At 59.9% G+C, this 20,430-nt stretch overlaps 1 protein-coding gene across 3 annotated transcripts in view; it reads right to left on the bottom strand.

Annotated features, from left to right (window-relative positions):
• Positions 1-20,430, bottom strand: part of ADGRA2 (adhesion G protein-coupled receptor A2) — a 33,599-nt gene that overhangs the window by 2,738 nt on the left and 10,431 nt on the right. Inside the window, exons 2-17 of one of the 3 annotated variants that reach the window (XM_033848763.2) lie at positions 17,932-18,003; positions 8,085-8,156; positions 7,753-7,824; positions 7,548-7,619; positions 7,081-7,244; positions 6,470-6,683; positions 5,695-5,859; positions 4,907-5,105; positions 4,289-4,438; positions 3,998-4,159; positions 3,091-3,315; positions 2,693-2,909; positions 1,936-2,144; positions 1,034-1,161; positions 633-756; positions 64-209 (exon numbers count right to left, since the gene is read on the bottom strand). In XM_033848763.2, coding sequence (XP_033704654.1) covers positions 64-209; positions 633-756; positions 1,034-1,161; positions 1,936-2,144; positions 2,693-2,909; positions 3,091-3,315; positions 3,998-4,159; positions 4,289-4,438; positions 4,907-5,105; positions 5,695-5,859; positions 6,470-6,683; positions 7,081-7,244; positions 7,548-7,619; positions 7,753-7,824; positions 8,085-8,156; positions 17,932-18,003 — 2,391 coding nt within the window. Of the gene's footprint in view, positions 1-63; positions 210-632; positions 757-1,033; positions 1,162-1,935; positions 2,145-2,692; positions 2,910-3,090; positions 3,316-3,997; positions 4,160-4,288; positions 4,439-4,906; positions 5,106-5,694; positions 5,860-6,469; positions 6,684-7,080; positions 7,245-7,547; positions 7,620-7,752; positions 7,825-8,084; positions 8,157-16,970; positions 17,560-17,931; positions 18,004-20,430 lie in introns of those variants that run through there. The other 2 variants (XM_073798555.1, XM_033848764.2) reach the window with 2 other exon arrangements.

Below are 20,430 nucleotides of genomic sequence, written 5' to 3'. Positions count from 1 at the left end.
GAGAACAGCTTTTGGTGTCCTCCCCCGACTCCTGAGCCCTTCCCCCCTCCAGAGCTGACATACCGGAGCATGGGTCGGGGGGCAGGCAGGGCAGCATCCCCTTCTTGTGGAGGTGGTGCCCTCCAGGTAAGCTCCTTGTGGAGGACACGGGCCTTCACCCCCATCCAGAGCAGTGTGGACAGTGAAGAGTAGTGCAGGGTGATGCCCACCTATAGGGTCAAGGCACTGAGGCTGGGAAACTGGCCGTCCCAGAGCCTCAGCCCCGCAGTGCTCTCCCGTGCCTCCCTTGTGCCCAGCCTCCAGCTCCACCCAGAACCTCCCCAGGGTTCTGTCCCTGACAGTACCCTCTCTACTTCCAGCCCAGGGTTCTCCCCCGTGCCAGGGACTCTCCATGACCCTGTCATTGCTGCCTGGCTCATCCCTGACCTCTCTTCCATCGCAGGATCCCACTCTCCACTTTGTCCTGTCCCTTAGTTGCTCTGCTTCTTACCTCCCCTACTCTCATGCCCCCCTCGCCCATGAGGCTGGACACGAAGAGCGGAGCCCCCTTCCTCCCGCGCGCCTCCCTCCTGTACCCCAGGCTGCCGTCTCCGATCCTGGAGACCCCCCACCCCAGCCCTTCTCCTGCTTACCGCCTGGCAGACCATCTGGTAGTTGGTGAGTGTGATGCCTCCCGCAAAGACGGCGGAGGTCATGGCCATGTGGAAGCACAGGTTCAGCAGCATGTGCCAGCCCTTCCGGGACACATGGATGGAGCTGCCGCAGAAACAGTCTTTAACAAATGGGCCGCCCAACCCAAGGTCAGGCCTATGGGGGTCTCAAGGTCACTGGGAGAGTCAACGAGGAGAAGGCAGATATCTGTATGCACGCGTGGGCGTGAATGGGATGGACACCTTAACCCCCAAACGCATTTTCCAGCTGCAGAACCTTTGAAGGAAAGGCTAGGCAAGAGCCTGGGAAAGGAACACCCACTGTCGCCTTGCCAGTACTTAGTAACACCCGGCATGCCCTCCCTTCCCTCAGGAGCTCTCACCTGTGGTGGAGGATGTAGGTGATGATGGTGGAGAAGAGGCAGAGCAGCAGCAGGGCCGTGCAGGGGTACACAACAGGGTGCAGGCCTGCCCCTGAGCCCTCCACCTCCCTGGGGAAGGCGCGCAGCTCCTGGAAAGAGCAGAGAGAAGTGAGTAAGGGGAAGCCGGGAGCTGAGAGGCCGCCCTGTGGAGTCCTGGCCGGTCCCCCAGGCCAGTTTTCCTCTTCCCAAGCCCAGTCAGCTTTGGGCCCCAGCTTTGGCCTTTGGTCCATCTGGGTAGCAAAGATGTAGGCACCATGACACCCTCTCTTAGAAAGTCGGTCTAGGTGGCGTTAATGATCTGCCTTTCTGGGAACTTTTCAGGTTCCCAGCCCGAGAATCAGAGAGGAGGGAAGAGGGGCAGGTTCTGTCTATCATACAGCTGCACGCCTGCTCAGGATCTGGAAAAGTGGGCTGTGAAGTGTGGTGCGGGCACGGGGGCTGGACAGGGGTGAGTGAGAAGGGTGACCAGGATGGAGAAACGTTCCCAGATTTTTTTTCACTTTAACGATCTGGGTGTCAGAGAGTGCAGGATGTGGAGACCAGGCTGGGTGGTCTCTGATCCATCTCTCTCAATATGGGAGTAGAGGCAGGACCTCTCTTTTTTTTTTTTGCTCTGGGGCTGCTATTATAGGGATGACCTGATAGAGGGCCTGAGGACCTGCCTGTCTTCTGAAAGATGACGAGGTATGGGGTAGACCAGAGGGCCATTTATTTCCCTGCGAGTCCTGACCATCACGAGGCCCGATAAGGCCTGTTTTTTCAGGATTTCTGTGGCCCCAGGTACTCAGAGTGCCCCTGGTCACCCCCCGCCGGCGCCCCTTCTGCGTTCCCCTGCCCTCCACCCCCGTGCCCGCTACCCTCACCATGAGCACGGCCACGTTGCCCAGGTGCTGGCACTGCAGGGAGCTGACGTGGGGCTGGCTGGAGCGGAGCTGGCAGCCCTCAGAGCTCCAGCCCCCGGGCCCCCCCGGCCCCTCCTGGCTCCACCAAGCGGCCACGGGCTCGGCCCCCTCAGCCCAATGCCGCAGCGAAACGGCCACCGGCTCAGTCAGGTTTCCCACGCTGCAGCCACCTACAGGGGAGGGGGTCCACTCAGGCTCGGTCAGGGCGTGCGCTGGGCTTGGGGAATAGAGTTAGATGCCAAGTGTGGGCCTGCCCCCCAGGGCCTCAGCCTAACTGGGAGACACAAGGATGAATCAAAATAAAGGCACCTGGAGGTGGTGGCCCACCTAAGTGCCAAATGAGTCGTGGCGACATGCCCAGGAAGGGAGGACTCTGGGGTCCGGGACGAGAAGGTGGAAGGTGACGCGGAGGGAGTGGAAGCCCGGATGAAGGGAGGATTCAGGAGGGCACCCTGAGGGGGAAGTTGGCACCAGGTGACGAAGGGGGACGGAAGGAGGCCCAGGTGGGTGGAGGGTTCGTGTTATAGCCCTTTGGAAATCTGACGAATCTGGGCTGTGAAACCCAAGGTCTCCTGAGCCTTTTCTCCACCAGTCCATTCCTTCACGGGACATCCCTGCCCCGCACCGCCCGAGGAAATGGTGCAGGGCCACCGCCCCCGGCCACCTCCAGCAGGGCGCGGGGGGCGCAGGGGAGGGCGGGCGGGGTGCAGGCCCTTACTGGTTCCCGCAGAGATGACGGGGGTGGCCACGCCGCGCCTCTTGCCAAGCCCAGCGGCTCCAGGGCGGGAGGTGTTGCCGTGGCTGCGGAAGAGACGGCCGTTTCGGAAGACAAGCAGCTGCAGGGTGCAGTCTGGGGGGGCCGGGGGGGCCAGGGCAGCCGGGAGGGACGAGAATAGACTGGGCGGCAGCTGGATGGAGGCCAGGGCCACGCTGTTCTGGGGGGAAACAGGAGTTCCTCAGAGACACCCGGGTCCCTGGGGCTCCGCTGTCCTCCAGCCCCTCCTCCTCCATCCCCTCACCCACTGTCTGAGTCCTGCGTCCCCTCACACCATCCACCTGACTAGGTGCCTGCACCCGTACCTGCCCTCTCAGCATCCTCCCTCCCCCGGCGCCCACCTTGATGTGGAAGGACGACAGAGAAACGTTGGGCCTCCCCGTGGTACAGCGGAAGCGGAGCTGCTGGTCGGCCAGGGGCTCCGGCTCCGGGGAGGGGTTCTGGCCGGGACCCAAGGGCCGGGTGCCCGGCGCACCGGCCTCCCTCCTCTGGAAGGCCGTGCAGGTCAGGCCCACGTAGCTGTGCGGCTTGATGAGGTAGGCCTCCAAGGCCACGTTCCTCGAGTTCTAGGGACAGGGACCTTGTCACCCCTCTCCTGGCCTTCTCCTGCTGGAGACCGCAGACCTGCTCAGGCCAACCCGCCGTCCTTGCTCATCACTCAGGGCCTGGCAGCCTCGCGTCTGCCGTGGAATCCCCCGAACCCCTGCTCTTCGGCCCGTCCTCCCGCTCGCTCACACCCCGTCCTGGAGCTGGCCCAGCTCTTGCCACGTCCCAGTCCTGCTGCCCCAGCTATGCCGGGGAGCAGGGTCCTCGCCCCCCTCGGATCTCCCCCGGCACCCAGCACAGTCTCACGCAGAGGAGATGCTGTGCGCTGCTTGTTAGCTGGTTCGCCACCCACCGCTGGAAACTCCCCCTCTTCTCAGGGAACAGAAGTCTCCGTCACCCCTTCCCCACCCCACCCCCCACGTGCTTCCATCCGGCTAGCCCTTCAACTCGGTCCCCGCACGAAGCCCTGTGTAACTTCTCCGATGTCGCCGGCCTCCCTCTCCTCTGCCCTGCTCCTGACAAGTTGGAATTTGATGCCACACAAACGGAACCCTAGTCACGTTCGGTGTTCTCGCTAACTGGGCGCACGGCTGGTGCACACTCGGAGGACTTGCTCCTGGATGACAAGGGCTGGCCCCGTCACCTCTGAGTCCCTCCCTGTCCCTCCCTGGGCAGGGCACCCTCCCAGCCGGCCCACCGTACCACAGAGATGTGCTGGGCGTGGGCGCTCAGGGCGGCCCCCCCAATGCGCTCCAGGGCGCCCACGATGCCGCTGCAGGCCTTGTCCTCGCGCTGGGCCAGCCACAGCAGGTGCTCGTCCACCAGCATCAGGTTGCTGGCCATATCCACCATCACCTCCACCAGCTGGAGGCGGGGGCGGAGTCACTGAGGGCAGGAGGGGGGGCTGGGGACCCAGAGGCTGGGGCGAGACCGGCTTCAGCAGGTGGGGGGCAGGTGATTTCCAGGGGCCCCAGGGGCCCGATCGAATCTCACCTCTTTGATCTGGTCGACATAACCCAGAAACTTCTGGATCATCTGAGCCACGTAGACAACGTCCATCATGTCGGAGAAGCTGGCGGCCTCGGCCGTGTATACTCGAAGCTGGTGGGCCAGGGTCAGTGCGTTGGAGGCATTGATGGGCATCTGGGGGTGTGGGGAGGAAAGGGCACCGTCTAATCTGGCTCCTTCTCCCCCAAAACAGCGTGGGGGCCCCCTCCCCTGTGCTGATGCTCAGAGCAATGGGGCCTAGGGAACAGGGTCTAGCCCACAGCTGGGTCTGGTCCAGACAGGAGGCGAAGGTAAGGAGTGAGCCCTTCCCAACTCGGGGCCGTCCACTGGTTATGCCACTGCTTGAGGACAACGGGATGACCTCACACTGTCCCTGCTTTCTGCTTAAGGCTGTCCTTGCTGTACTGGGGACCTTGGGGGTGGCCCACATGTCCCAAGTGTGGCCCTGGGGTTCTGAGTCCCCTGGGAAAGGGAAAGCTAGAGGAGAAGAGCATGAGACACGGTGACCACGGCCCCTCACCATGCATCCCAAGGCACAGCCCATGAGGCCAGCAGGCTTCTCCCCTCCCCCTTTCCCGCACCCCTCCCCTCTCCTGGCCTCACCAGCACGAAGGTGTAGAGGACCCGGGTGATGTCGTTGGTGTACAGACAGTGGGAGTAGTCCCCCGGCTCCCAGCGGCCAGCTCGGTCACACCGGCGGGAGGCTCGGGTGCCAGGGGCACCCCCGCTCAGGGGCACCGAGGTGAAGGGGTACTGCAGGCAGGACTGGTAGGCTGTGATGCCAGCCAGAGTTCGAGGCCACCTGGGGGCAGAGGTGGGAAGTTGCTGATGACCTAGGCTCCTCAGGCCAAGAGTCCCTCCCCTGCCCTGAGAACTGTGAGGCCAGACTCCTTGGGAGCTGCAGGACGGGCCCAGAAGAGGGTGTGTGTTTGGACGGGACTTCAAGGGCTTCCCAAGCTCCACCTCCTTTCTAAAGCGGTGTTTGTTGGGACAGTGCTGTCACTGGTGCTGCGAGGCTGGACTTGAAGTCCTGAGTTCCAGTCACTTATGCTTTCTGGGCCTTAGTCTTCTCGGCTGTACGATGGGGAGAATAACGCCTCCCCTGCCTAAGCGAGAGGCCACTGGGATGTGAAAATGTGGCATCCGCAGTGGGAGAGCCTTGTCAGCTACGCATGTAAGGAAGAAAAACGAAAAAAAACCCTTTTTGTTCTGCACAGCACATTCGGAGGGTGATTTTATACAAAAGGATACGGTCTCTGTAAATATGCCAGCGGGACCTGGAGCTGAATGACAAAAGGCAGTGTATTCTCCAGCTTGGAGTGGGTGGGGGACCGGTCACCGGTGGTCCCAGGGGCAGGAGCAGGGTGTGGGCCGGGGCCTGGGTCTCGAACCTGAAGTCCCCGCGGTTGTTGGCGACTCGCTCTGCGGGGCAGTAGGAGGCCGAGGTCTCCAGCACCACGATCTCCACCTTCTTGCTGGCGTTTCCCTGGACCGTAGACACGGAGCACTCCCATTCGCCTGAGGCCCACACGCCGATGTGAGACAGGGTCAGCTCACTGTGGGCGGGCGGGCGGGCGAGGGCTGGCTGGAGGCGCTCCCTGCGGCCAGCCACCCTCCCCAAGCGCCCGGGGGCCACCCTGGGGCACACAGGGCATCAGCTCCGGGCTCATTTCTTTAACTGAGCCAGGGAAACACGTACACACTTCTTTAACTCTGATTGGCCTTCCGTTAGTGTCTGTCTTTTTTTGGCTGTGCCGTGTGGCTTGCAGGATCTTAGTTCCTCGACCAGCATGAACCCCGGCCCTGGTAGTGAAAGCGCTGAATCCTAACCCCCGGACCGCCAGGGAATTCCCCAATTTCCCCATGTTTTATCACAGAGATAATATTACCTCTCTTGCAAATCTACTGGAGAGATCAAGTCCAATGATACAGGTGAGAGCCGCTGTATCATTGTGAAAGCACTGCAGAAATGTCAGATATAATCTTTTTCTTCTATCAGGCGTTCAATCTGTCCCTCATCCAGACCATTTCTGACTTAGTCCTGGATGTGCATCAGCACACCCGCACGTATCCCCAGATCAGGCCATCTCCTTTGCGGGGTGCATGAGGGTACTGTGGCCACCCCCGCCCGCGCCATGGGCCCAGAAGGGGCCGCAGGGCCTGTACCTGGTGATGAAGGTGCAGTCGTGGATGAGGCTGTCGCCCAGGAGGATGCCCGCCTGCTCGTCGCCCTCCACAGGGGCCCGGTTGTGGTACCAGCGGACGTGGGTGTCATTGCCCAGGTAGCTGGCCGAGCACTGGAAGGGCAGCCGGTCGCCCTGGAAGACCACTTGGCGGAGGGATGGGATGAGGTGATGTGTGTGCAGCTCCAGGGCCCCCTCTGTGGGAGGGGACACTGGCAGTGAGGCTGAGTGACGGGTGAGGGTCCAGTGGGGGCAGAGCCAGGCCCCTCTGTCTGGTCTGGAGCCCGCCCCAACTCGGAAGGAGAAGGGGGGCTGGAGAGTCTCCGGAGATAAGAGCGCAGGAGAGGAGCAGGCAGGTTTCGAACAAATAAAGATGCTTCTTTCCATGGCACACTTGTCACCCCAAGAGGTGGGACCAGACGGAAAACATAAACAAAGCAGCGGCCCCAAAGGAAGTTTACAAAAGCAGATGGAGGACCAGCCCCCAGTGGGATCTGAGGGAGAGGACGCCCTGGAGGCCAAGCCCAGCGCACAGGGAGCCTTGGGCCAGCAGGGGCCCCTCAGGAGGGAGCCTGAGGGTGCGGGTTTGCTCACCGCAGCGCAGCTGGGCCTCCTGGAGGCCGCCCAGGGTCTGGGCGTGCAGGGCGCTGGGGTAGGCACAGAGCGTGCGCTCCGACAGCTGCACGGAGCGATTCCGGGCCCAGGACAGCAGCCAGCGCAGGCGGCAGTCACACGTCAGGAACTCGGTGCCCAAGTCCCTGCAGGGGGGTGGAGGGGCCACAGGGTAGAGCAGAGGGAGCGTGGGCTCCCCGGGGTGGGGATGGAGCCCCAGGGAGAGACTGAGGCTGGAGAGGGCCGGGAGGGCAAAATTGTGCACGTGCGCCCTGCTGCCACCATGGCCGCCACGGCAAGCACGGGGAGGCGCGTATGGTGGAGCTTCAGCCATCGTCTGCCCCACCTCCTCAGAAGGCTGGCCACGTGGGCACGGTGCTTATGCGTCTCCCTCCTGGGAAGTGGAAGGAAGCAGGGCCTGACTGCTGGGGCTGGGGAAGGATACTCACACAACCTTAAGGGCTGGCAGCTCATCAAAGACCCCCGGTGGCAGACTGGAGAAGATGTTGCCAGATATGTTTCTGCAGGGAACAGGGAGAGGGGATCTTAGGCTCCCCCTGGGCCACAGGAGGTGGGTGGTGAGTGATGAGAATGCGGGGACCCGTGAGGCTTTGGGGAGCCTTCCCTCTGCCCCCCTCCCCGTCCCTCACTCACAGCCGGAGAAGCCTGGGGAGGCCTTGGAAGGTCTCAGAGGTGAGACAGCCAATCCGGTTGTTGGAGAGATCTCTGGAGAGACACACACAACCTCAGCAAGTCGGCCACGTGGTAGCGCACGGATCCGCTTGTGAGGGACACACGCGTGTGGGCGGGGCTTGTGGGCGGGAGCGGAGAAAGACACGGTGCTGGGGCATGAAATGTCTGCCCCCAGCCTGTTGCGTGCGGGGAGGAGAGGCAGTGAGGGAGGGTGAGTGGGAGGGTGGCGGCACCCACGGGACCGCCTCCAGGGACGAGGGGGCTGGGGCGTGGGGTCAGGACAGGCCACTCACAGGCGCTTCAGCTCCCCCAGACCCAGAAAGGCGCCCGCCTGCACTGTGCTGATGACGTTGTTCCTCAGGTCCCTGTGGGAAGCAAGCGGGGGCCTCACACCTCGCCCGCTCCGGGGCCACGCGGCTGCCCGGGGCGAGCGGCCTCACCGCCGCCAGTGCCGGGCTCTCGGTTTCCCTCTAAGTCCCTGCTCGCCTCGGCGCGGCTGGGAGGCCGGATGAAGGACCTGGCCGCTCAGACGGGTCCCCCTCCGCCTCCCTGGGTCAGGGAGGATGCAGACACCGAGAGATCCGGGGAAAGGGCCTCGGGTGAGGAGGCCGGCGCGGCGGAAACGGGAGAGGAGCTGGCCGTGAACCGGGAGTCAGGAGGCCTCGGTTCCCGGTTCCCACGAGCTGCCCTGAGTTTCTCAGTCTCTCAGGGCTGCTGTAGAATCGTTTGAAAATGGGTGTAGCGGCCCTGTGTCAACTGCTACACAAAGGTAAGGTCATCTTGAGCCTGGCCGCGGGGAGGTACTTTAGAGCCATCGGGCGGATGCTCCACCTGGCAGGTCGCGGGCGGATGCTCCACCTGGCAGGTGAGGAAAGGTCCCGGGCTGGCTGGTGACCCTATGGATGCTGCCCCGGGGGGTTGTCCATCACCTGGCCCCGCCCCTCAGCCCTCACATGAGGAAGCTGAGGCCGAGGGGGTCACCTGCCGCCCTCCCCCCAGGCCTCCTCGAGCCCCTAATGCAGAGAGAGGGTGGCAGGGGAAGGGCCACCTCGGGTCACAGACTGGACAGAAGATGGCAGTTGGCCCCCGGGCACCACAGGGCCAAGGGTCACCCACCAGGAGGGACGAACTGCAGGGAAGTTTTCAGAGTAGCTTCCCGTCCCAGGCTCTGGTGGCTCAAACTCCATCACACGGTCAGAGTGCCACCCTCCCTCCACTTTGTCACATCCTCCCGGGGCAGCAGGGGCGGGCCGAAGGGACAGTCCCGGCCCACTGGGGATCGGCCGGTGCCCACATGGCCCCAGCCCCCCACCAGACCCGGCAACCCTCTGGGACCACTGAGGCCCAAGGCGATGGCTGGCCCCCTGGCCTGCCCCAGCACCCTGTCCTCTCGGGCACAGCTATGGGGAGAGGCGCCAGGCTGACCCAACACTTGCCCACCTACCCAAGGCCTACCTGTGTCTTTCCCGAGCCAAACCAGAACAGGCTCGCGGCCCACAGAGACCTTACCAGGAGGCCTCACTGCCCACCTGGGGGCGGGGAGGGCTGCAGCCTCCTGGCTAAATCCCTACGTTCCAACATTCTCTCGGGCCCACCCAAGCACCCAGGAGATCATGAGGCAGAGGGCAAGGGTGGGGGGTTCCTGGAATAATCAACTTAGGTTGGCCTGTGGGGTCAGCCTGCTCTCCAAGGCCCTGCCACCACCCCCACCCCCACCCCCCGGGCCAGACCCGCCTTCTTGGCTCTGCAGGTCAGAGTCTCAGGGGCAGCTCCGGATTATGGGCAGCAGGGGGTTAACTGAGCCAGCTCCCTTCTGGGGGGAGAGGAAATGGGTGTCCAGGATGGGGAGGTGCCGTCCCAGCAGGGGGCCTGTTTTCACACAGACAGTCCCCGGCTGGGGACAGAAACACCCAGAGAGAGACAGAGACAGAGAGACAGAGAGAAATGCAACTAATCCCCTGCCCAGCCCTGCCCCTGGCCGGGGCTCCTCACACCTCAGCACCCTCTCATACCAAGGACTTGGGCTGCATAACCCTGCGCCCCGCTGAGAAAGAAGAGGAAGCCCCCGGAAGGGCCGCTTCGTGCAGGCAGGGAATGTGCGAGAAGGCAGCCCCTAGAAGGCTCCTGCAGAGAGGAGGCTGGAGATGGCTGGGAGAGCGCCCGCCCGCCCAGGGTTGCCCCCCCACCCCACAGCCCGGTCCTCTGATGCTGCGGCAGCCCGTGCCCCCGGCCCCTCTTGGGTTCTGGCCATTCTCAGGGCTCCGCCTCCCACCCGTGTGGGGGACGAGCAGAGGGAAACACATTCCTCATTGTGTCACTTCCCTTCATGGGCTGCCAAGGGGCCCAGGCTGCAGCCCCCCGCCCCTTCCCTCTCCGCTCACTATGTTTATTCTCATTTCCTCCCTGGCCCCCCTCGAGAACCCCCCGCCCGGCTGCCCCACTGATGCTCTACAGATGGGAGCACGGCAGCCCGCTCGGGCCCAGCCCCTTCCTGCCCTGGGTTTCCTGCAGCCCGGGCCAGCCAGGGCCTTCTGAAAGGGGAGCTTCCAGCAAGTGTCGGCGGTCCTGACCTCGTCTCACGCCCGCAGAGAGGCTTCCGGGGTGACCAAGGCAGCCCTCAGAAGGAGTGCCCTCAGAGACGGCCTGCTGGCCTGGAACCAACCAGTCTTGGGTCCTCTCCGGAGGGGCACAGGCCAGGGGCGGCTCCTGAGCTGCTAGCCCGATGGGGGCTGGCCCCTGGGCAGCTGAGGTCTCCTGGTCCCTAAGGTGGGGGACGCAGCTCTGGGGCTGTACCCTCCCTAGTGGTAGGAGGAAATGCTACCGTAGAACTTGGGTATTTTTGTGGACCCGCGAGGCCCCTATAGGTTGGTGGTTCTGCACATTTCTCGCTTAGCACATCCTTTTGAATATCTGATGAGGGCTATGGAGTCCTGCCCTAGAAGAATGCACTACCCCCAATATTGTGCATCTGATTCCAGGGGCTCGTGGAACCTAGGTTACAACCTCCTGCCCTGGACTTGCTCATTGGATTCCTTCATTCCTTAGGTGAGTTTGCAAGGACGCACAGATGCTTCTATGATGTGGAATCTCCTGCCCTCTGTCTGCTTCCACAGACCTCTGGTCTTGGAACCTGGAGAGAATGCAGCTTATGGGTGGAGCCTCCCTCCCTACACCCCCTTGCCTAATCCAGACCAGGCTCCTGGATCAAGATAGACCCCTCTCCCTGTACCTATGTCCACATGGAGGGGAAGGACACCCTATGGCAGAAGTTGCGGGGGGGGATACCTGGGAGCAAATCTTGCCCTATGTCCTTCTTGGGCAAAAAGCAGCTCAGGAAGCTGAATGTGTAAGACTGAGTGTATAAGCACAAGCAATAAAAGAGCAGATTGAAGACTTCCCTGGCGGCGCAGTGGTTAAGAATCTGCCTGCCAATGCAGGGGACGCGGGTTCGATCCCTGGTCCAGGAAGATCCCACATGCTGCAGAGCAACTAAGCCCACAAACCACAACTACTGAGCCCACATGCCGCAACTACTGAAGCCCGCGTGCCTAGAGCCCGTGCTCCGCAACAGGAGAAGCCACCGCAATGAGAAGCCTGCACACCGCAACTAAGAGTAGCCCCCGCTCGCCGCAACTAGAAAAAGCCCGGGTGCAGCAACGAAGACCCAACACAGCCCAAAAAAAGAGCAGATTGATACGTTACACTTGAAAATGTTAAAGTTTTGCTCTTGAAAGGGTACCACCAAGAAAGTTGAAAGACAACCCCTGGGATGAGAGAAAATATTTGCAAATCATATACCTGATAAGGAACTTCTATCCAGAATACATAAAGAACTCTTACAACTCAATAATAAAAAGACAAATAGCCCAGCTGAAAAAAAAAATGGGCAAGGGATTTGAATAGACGTTTTCTTCAAAGAGGATATACAAATGACCAATTAATGCATGAAGAGGTGCTCAACACCATTAGGGAAATGCAAATCAAACCCACAATGAGAGACCACTTCACGTCCACTAAGATGGCTATGATTTAAAAAACAGAGATTGCAATCCTTATATATTATAGATGGGAGTGTAGAATAGTGCAGCCACTTTGGAAAACAGCTTGGCAGTTAAAGTTACCATATGACCCAGCAATTCCACTCCTTGGTACAAATCCAAGAGAAGTGAACATACATGAACACAAGAACACATATAGGAATATTCATAGCAGCATTATTCATAAGCCCCAAAGTGGAACACCCCAAATGTCCATCAACTAATGAACGAGTGAACAAAATATGGTATTTTCATACAATGGAACATTATTTGGCCATAAAAAAGAATGACTTGCCAATACATGCTATAATATGGGTGAGCTCTGAAAACACTATGCTTGCTGAAAGAATCCAGTTATAAAAGATTACATACTGTGTGCTTCCTATTTATATGAAATGTCCAGAATAGGCAAGTCTATAAAGACAGAAAGTAGATGAGTGGTTGGCTTAGGGCTGGGAAATGGGCCGGGGGGGGGGGGGGGGGGGGGGGGGAGGAACGGGGAGTGATTGCTAATGATTCAAGATTTCTTCGGGGGATGATGAAAATGTTCTAAAATTAGATTATGATGATGATTGCACAACTGTAAATACACTCAAAACCATTGGATCCTACGTTTTAAACGGGTGAACTTAACGGTATGTAAATTATGTCTCATTAAAGCTGTTAAGAGTGAGTGTGAGTTTGTATGACAGCGTGTGTGTGTGAGTGTGTGTGTGTGTGTGTGTGTGTGTGTACCCACGCTTGGACAGGGTGGGGCGGCACGAAGTTGGCTCCCTCTGGCCCCCAAAGACCTCCCTGCTTGTGGGTTTGAAAACCGAATTATAGGTTTGGAGGCCGCACAGCAGCTCCCCTGGGCCCTCTAGGACTTTCAGGGTTCCTTAGAAAGTGGGGGGGGGATGGCTGAGGAGTGGGCAGAACCCCCCGCCGCAGGTCCAGGGGTTGCCTGGGGGGAGGGCAAACGGAGAGACTGTGGCGACCAGGAGGAAACCCCAGGCGGTCCTAGGCTCCCTCGCAGCGCCACGCCCCGGGCCCCTCTCGTCTCTGATCTCATCCAGGAGGTATTTATGGAGCACATACCCGGTGCCAGGCATTGGGCCTGCAACAGCGAGCCGGAGGGCTGTCGCCGGACCCACCGGCCTCCCTTCCCGCGCCCTCTGCCTCGGCGCGGCATTCCTCTCCAGCGCCTAGGGGCGGGGGAGGGGGGGGGCAGAACCCGGCCGCCTTACCCTCGCCCCCGCCCCCAGATTAATGAAAACCACCTGGCGGGTGAGCCGCACGCACCGCCCCCGCCCCCGGGCCCCCGCATCGTTCCCGTGAGCATCTGCGTCTAATGAGTGCCGCAGCACCGCGGCATACCAGCCCCCGGGGCTCATTAATCTCATTAGGCAATGACAAATCATCCTGGGGCTGCCCAGGCTCCCGCCCTGGGCCCTCTCCTCCAGGCGTGCACAGGCCTCTGGAGGCGTGTGTCCACACAGATCCACACGCAGGCCTGCACGCCCAGTCCCGGGCTCCTTTGACCCCTCCTGGGGGCTGTCTGCCCTGTGGCCGGCTCGATCCACGGTCTGGGGGCTTCTCACTGTGACTGGGTCACCCTGGAGTCCAGGAAAGTCTTCAGGTGGCCAGCCCTCTGCTGAATGCGTGGGAAGGATCCGGGCAGAGACGCAAGGGACCCGAGGAATGATCCATCCGCGAGTCCTTTCCGCCCGTAGACTTCATCTACACGACCGCCTGCCTAGGGCTGGGGGCTCTGGACGAATCTAGGCGGTCTGGGGCGGCCTGTGTGACATCTTGCCACTTGCAACTCTTCCGAGGAGAAGGGGACGGCCATTTACTGAGAGGCCGAGGTGTCCCCTGCTCTCTTCCTGGGTGAACTCATCTACCTCCGTGGCCACCTGTCAGGGAGCCGTGCCTTGCCCCTTGGTCCAGGTGAGAGCCTGAACAGGCACCCAGAAGGCATATGGAGGTGGAATTCAATCCCAGTCTCTTTTCACTCCAGGGTGAAGTCCTGTGCCCTTTCATCGCCTGCCCCTTCACTCCCAAAGCCTTTCCTCTGGCTAGTCTGCTGAGGGAGGCGGGACACAAAGGAGGGCTCAGAGACAGGGCCTCACACACCTCTGGGCCCTTCTGCACACTCCTGGGCTGGCCTTGAACTCTGCTGGACTGTTTGAGATTCCCCAGTTCAGCCTGCCTGCCTGATAAAGGTGTGTCTCCCCCATCCCACCTCACCCCCCAGTTCTCTGGAGCGCGGGTCCTCCCGTGGGATCATCTCAGGCACATTCCCTCTCAGGGTCCTCTCTGTGTCCCCTTCCTGGCCTCGGGGCCCTGCACTGCACAACAGGGGAGCCCCCCACTTACACCCCACCTGTTTGCAGAGGCCAGAGGGGCGCTCAGCAGGGCGGGCAATGCCGGCACTTTCTGGAGCAGCCCACATCTACTCAGTTATCAGACAGGCCGCTAACTCCCATGGGACTTGCTGCATGGACTGTGGGATGTGAAGCTGCCACAGGCTCAGCCGCCCCAGCCTGGACGGCTGAGTCCAAGAGGACAGAGAGATCAGTGTTTCCTGGCACCAACTGCACGCCAAGCCACGGCGTCTCGTTTGCAATGAATAGGCCCACAGTGCAGGGGTCATCTGGTCCACTGGTTCCCAACCCCAATGAGCATGAGAATTGCCCGCATACCTTGTAAACAATTCCCAGGCCCCTGCTGACCTGATGAATTAGCATCTTCAGGACCGGGGCCAGGACCTCTCCCTACCTCTGGGGTAGTGGGTAGTGACTGTGATGATTAGTTTTATGTGTCAGAGTATAGCCCTCGGTGACTTAATCAATCACTAATCTAGGTGCTGCTGCGGAGGTATCTTGTAGATGTGGTTACCGTCTACAGTCAGTTGACTTTAAATAAAGGAGACAACCTCTGCTAACATGGGTGGGCCTCACCCAATCAGTTGAAGGCCCGGAGAGCAAAACCCGAGGTTTCCCAGAGAAGTTCTGCCTTAAGACTGCAGCATCAGTTCCTGCCTGACTCTCCAGCCTGCTGGCTGGTCCTACAGATTTTGGATTTGCCAGTCCCCACAATCACATGAGCCATTTCCTTAAAATAAATTTCGCTGTAAAGAAATAATTTCTTGGAACTCCCTGGTGGTCCAGTGGTTAGGATTCAGCACTTTCACTGCCATGGCCCGGGTTTGATCCCTGGTCGGGGAACTAAGATCCCGCAAGCCGCGTGATGAGGCCAAAAATAATAATAATAATAATAAAGAAAGAATTTCTTTGTATATTTATATAAGGACACAGCCACGTACATCTCCTATTGGTTCTGTCTCTTTGGAGAAGCTTGACTGATACACTGGTGACCAGCCAGGCTGGAGACCCTGGGCTCCTCCAGCCCCTGCACTGCCTCTCCATCCCAGGGAAGCGAGGCCAGGATGCTGAACCCAGCACCCCTCTGCCCAGAAGCCTCCCCTCCTCTGAAACTGCGGCTGTGTCACTGGGCTTTTTGACCTTTTCCTTCTGCAGCTCTGTGGGTATTACACACACCCAAGGATCATAGAGTTTTAAATCCAGAGTGCACTTTACAAACTGCCCTGTCCCTCCACTTTTTTTTTGGTCTTAGTTCCCCGGCCAGGGGTCGAACCCGTGCCCCCTGCAAGGGAAGCGTGGAGTCCTAACCATTGGACCGCCAGGGACTCGCCCCCCCCCACTTTTAACAGATGAGGAAACTGAGGTCCCAAAGTGAGGCAGCCCTCTGACCCCACCTCCCACCACTCCCCAGTCACGCTGCCCTTCTTCTGCATCTCAAGCTCACCAGGCAGGCTGGACCCCAGGGCCTCCCCCACTGCTACTGCCTGTGCCTCTAGACAACTACCTGCCCGCCAGGTCCCTCCCTCCATCACCTCCAGCGAGGCCTTAACCTCATTACATAAAATAGCGGCCCCCATTCCAGTGCTTTCTGCCCCCCTTCCCCTGCTGCTTTGTTTTCCTCTGCAGTGTTTATGGGCTCCTGACCTACTATACATTTCTTTGCTACGTTCTGGGTCCCAACAGGGCGGGCACCTGGCCTACCGCGTTCACTCTGGATGCCCAGCACGCAACCTGGCACACGGAGGGGGCTCAAGAAACATCTCGAGAGTGAACGACTAGAGGATTCCTAACGGGGCAGGGGCTCCAGCTCAGGACCTAGAATTCTCACTCCAGTGCCCTTTCTCCTCCCTCAGCATAGGTCGTTGTTCCCGTCTCCTCTCCCACTTTGCTCTGCTTGCCTCCCGTGGTTTGAGTGCACCTGCAGGGTGCTGATCTGGCTCCCGGTGCCGTGGGGAGGGGTCCAGTTGGGTAGGCTTGCGTGGGGGGAAGGAGAAGCCCATCGTCTCATCTTCACCAGACAATCTACCCTCATGAGATTGAAGGACCACCCAGCAGACCCAGCGAGGGGGCAGACCCAGCAGATTTTTGGCAGATGAGGCGAGACGGTAAAGATGGGAAGATGTCCCAGAGGCCTCAGGAGGCTCTGGGCAGCTCTCGCTTGTGCTAAGGAGAACAGAGACGGACGCTGGGCGGTGACTGGCCCTGGTTTGGCCGGGCCAAAGGACTGTGGGCAGCTGCGGTTAGTTTTTCTCCAAAAGGTCCCAGGAGGGAGCGTCTGCTTTCTGGCAATGCAGCCCTCTAAGACCAAACCTGAGCTGAGACAGCTCCTGAGTGCTTAGCCGCTCGAGGAGGAGAATGTTGGTACCTAACGAGTCTTCTGAACAGCAGCTCGGGGGCAGCCCTTCCTCCCTTCGGAGCAGAGTCAGCGGGACCTGGTCACGGCTGACTGTGCGCACCGTGGCTGACATCGCAGGAGCCCTCCCACCCCCAACATGCCCTGATCCCACAGAACGTGCTCCACCTTTCCACGCCAAACGTGGCTGTGTCCCTTTCCACCCGCCCCCAACCCAGCCAGGCCACCAAGCTTTCCCCACAGGCGGCTTGGGGGAGAGCCTTGCCCTTCCCTCGTGAAGTGGGTGTAATAGAGACAACCTCGTAAGTTGTTGTCCTGGTTAAAGATCTACACTCCATCATGTCGGTACTGCATCTCTATTACCCTTGAACTTTCTAGCCTTCGCTGATCCCTCCTTTGGCCTTTACAGAAACCCCGACCTACTTCATTCCTATATATATGGCAAGGTCTCTGGTCTCACTGGACGGTGATCCCTTTGGCTGTTTGAGAGCAGGCGTCTGCCTTATTCGTTCGTATCCCCCATCGCTCTGATCCAAGCCTTTCAGGCAAAACGGTACTAGAGGGGGCAGGACCCTGTTGGAGGCCTTGGGAATGCCCAGCAGGTGGGAGCAGAGCTAGGAGACAGGGGCTTGGACGTGAGGGAGATGGCAAGGATCCGGCTCCAGGAGGGACGGGAGGCCCAGGGGTCCCGTGGAGGAGACAGGACCCAAAGCTGTTGTACAGGCTGTAGATCGAGAGTTGCCAACTGAAGCGGGAATCGAGAGAGGGGTTGACTCAACCCCCTCCTTTGGCACGGACTTGCCCGTGACCGAGGCAGGTCCCCAATTCTGGGAAGGAGCTTCTCTCGGGCTAGCAGGGCCCTTGCCGTCCGTCCACAGGGCAGCCGAGGGTGCTGTTGCTGATGCAGCTGTCATCCAGGGCAGTGGGGATGGAGGGAGGGGGAGAAGTGGATGTGACCCACTGTCCCCACTCTCAGCCCAGGGCTCTGGCCCCTTGGAGCTTTGTTTGTCGACTGTGTTTAGGGAAGGAGGAAAGAGGCCTCAGTCACACTAAACGCTCCCTCGGCCCTTTATGCTGGGCCCCCAGCTGGGACGGGGAGGCAGCTTCTGGACAGTGAAGGGGCTCAGCCCTCATAGCTAATTGCTCATTAAAGAGTGTTAATGAGCTTCCCACAGCCCCATCCCTGCCTGGACCAGCGCCGTGTCCCCACTTCTCTGTGCTGTGGCTGGTGAGGGAACTGGTCTCTCTCTCTCGGACCAGTCCCTCCGCCCTCCACTTCGTGGTCGAGTCCGACCGTGGGCCCTGCTGGGCCAGCAGGTCCCGGGCCCCTCAGCAGCCGGGATTCCTCACCCTCCCTGCCCCGACCTCTTGCCCGAGCACTTACAGTTTCTCCAGCAGCGGCAGTCCCAGGAAGGAGCCGTTCCGGAGCCCCGTGATCTTGTTGTTACTCAAGAGCCTGGAGGACAGGGGAGAACACAGAGGGGAGAGTGTTGCCTTCTGTGTAAGCGGCGCCCCCTGAAGCCGGGCGAGGAGCAGCCCCACCCTGGGCTCCGGGAGACCACGGGGAGGGGCCAGCGAATGGTTCGGGCAGACTGGTCAGCCCACTGAATGCCAGGTCAGATGTGTCACCTGCTCTGGGTCTCCCCACAGCCTGGATCTGACTTAGGCTCTGTACGCAGGTGAGCTGAGCAGGTGTGAAGTTGTGATGACCCGTTTTAACCTTGGAACCACAGGGCTGAGCCCACGGCACCCCCTTTCTGCCCGCCACAGCTCTGTCTCGCTCAAGCCATTGGCCCAGTTATCTGAGGACAGTGCTGGGGAGAAAGGTCTGGCAGGTAGAAGAGGAAGTCAGGCAGGTGCGAGGACCTGCCCTTCCTTGGGGTCTCCATCACTCCGGGAGCTGAGGACCACCAGAAGGGGAGCCCTCCCTCCCCTCAAGGGCCCCCAGCTCAGAGGGACGGAGTGCCCACGCGTCCCCAAGCCTGTCTATAGCCTTGACCGGAAACTGATGGATTCCTCGGCCCCGGGGGAGCCCAGGCCTCAGCCTCTGCCTCTGCCCACTCAGAGTCTTGTTTATTTACTCGTTTGTATTTGTGGAAGCAGAAAGGGGCCCCAAGCTCCTGACCCAACCCACTCTGCCCACCCACTCAGCCTTTCTCTGTCAGGCTCCCTGCTGGGAGGAGAGAGTTCCAGGCCAGCCAGAGGGCTCATCCCTTGAGTTAATTGCTTATTAAAAAGCTTTAATGAGCCTCTCAGCTCCAGCTCTCGCCTGCCCTGCGCTGAGGCAAAGGTTTTGCCATCTTTGCTCTGAATGGTGGAGAACGGACCTGGGAAGGCCAGAGGTGCTCCCCTCCAGTGAGCAGCCTCTGGGCTGGATAGTAAGGGAGAGGGCAGGGGGCGGGGACGGGGCCCGGGAGGGGCTGTCAGAGCTCTGCTGCAAAGCTTAATGGCAGTGGGTGGGTGCACAAGCCAGACTGGCAGCGAGAGGACCTCAGACGTCCGTGCTACACCACGTCCAAGGGCACATGGAAAACAGACCATGGCCGGGGCGGAGGCAAGGGTGGAAGGGGGCTTTGTGGGTCAATGGGAAGACGTGGACACCTCATCTCCTTCCTCCCTTCTCCCCTCTCCAGAGAGGCCCCTCCTCCCCTTCGGGTCCCCCCCTCACTATCCTTCCAATGGTGACATTTCCCAGCAAGGTCTCAAGGGTGACTGTGTGGAGGGTTTCAAGGGAGGGCTGGGTTTCCAAAGTGCTACACACACACACACGCACACACACGCGCACACACGCGCACACACGCGCACGCACACACGCACACACACACACATTGTCTTGATATTTCAAACAGCACATCACAGTGGTCATCACATGGATAATTGGAACTTTCTCAAACCCCTTTATTCTCATTTTATGGCTTAGGATAGTTTTATTTCACGTTACCTGTGGTGGCCAATTATAAATAATCTTGTCAGTTCTTAGGGCCTTGAATGGCCTCATTCAGGCCCTGGTGGGGCTGCGGTGGCCCCCTGGGTGGGGACAGGCTCTTGATGGTGTGAGTTTTAAATCGAAGCCCATCCCACCTCATCTGTTGCTCATTCCCTCATACACCCTCAGAGCCTGAGGTTCAGAGGTTGCATTAAATGTTGGAGAAGGCGAGAGGACCCCTCAGTATCCTTAGTAATGTCGGGAGGGGTCCTGAAACGTCAGGAAGAGGGGTGAGAAAGGGCATCTGTTTTAGCCTCCCCAAACCCCAAGGGTCTCTCCCAGGGACTGCCCCTCCCTGGATCTTGGGGAGGGGGAAGGATGGGGACGCTGATGGGGGGGCACAGGGGAGAGGTAGGGGGTATGGAAGGTTAGAGGAACAGGGGGAGCCAGGTTATCACAGCCCCGTGCACGAAGGGGGAAGCCTGAGAACATTCCCAAACTTGAGTGGAGTATGGACCTGTTAAAGGGAGGGGAAAAGTATCTTATTTCCTGCAAATATGTCTGAGGATCCCAGTTTGAGAAACACTGATTTTAGAATTGAAAATCTTACACTATGAAAATACCTTCTAGTAAAAAATTATCTCAAAATTATAGGCAAAGGGGCTTCCCTGGTGGCGCAGTGCTTAAGAATCCGCCTGCCAATACAGGAGACATGGGTTTGAGCCCTGGTCTGGGAAGATCCCACATGCCACGGAGCAACTAAGCCCGTGCGCCACAACTGCTGAGCCTGCACTCCAGAGCCCGCGAGCCACAACTACTGAGCCCGTGCGCCACATCTACTGAAGCCCGCACGCCTAGAGCCCGTGCTCTGCAACAAGAGAAGCCACTGCAATGAGAAGCCCATGCACTGCAACGAAGAGTAGCTCCCGTTCACCACAACTAGAGAACGTCCGTGCG

This window comes from Tursiops truncatus, chromosome 21 (assembly GCF_011762595.2).
Source record: "Tursiops truncatus isolate mTurTru1 chromosome 21, mTurTru1.mat.Y, whole genome shotgun sequence".
NCBI classification, from domain to species: domain Eukaryota; kingdom Metazoa; phylum Chordata; class Mammalia; order Artiodactyla; family Delphinidae; genus Tursiops; species Tursiops truncatus.
This window is presented reverse-complemented; position numbering and strand designations above follow the sequence as displayed.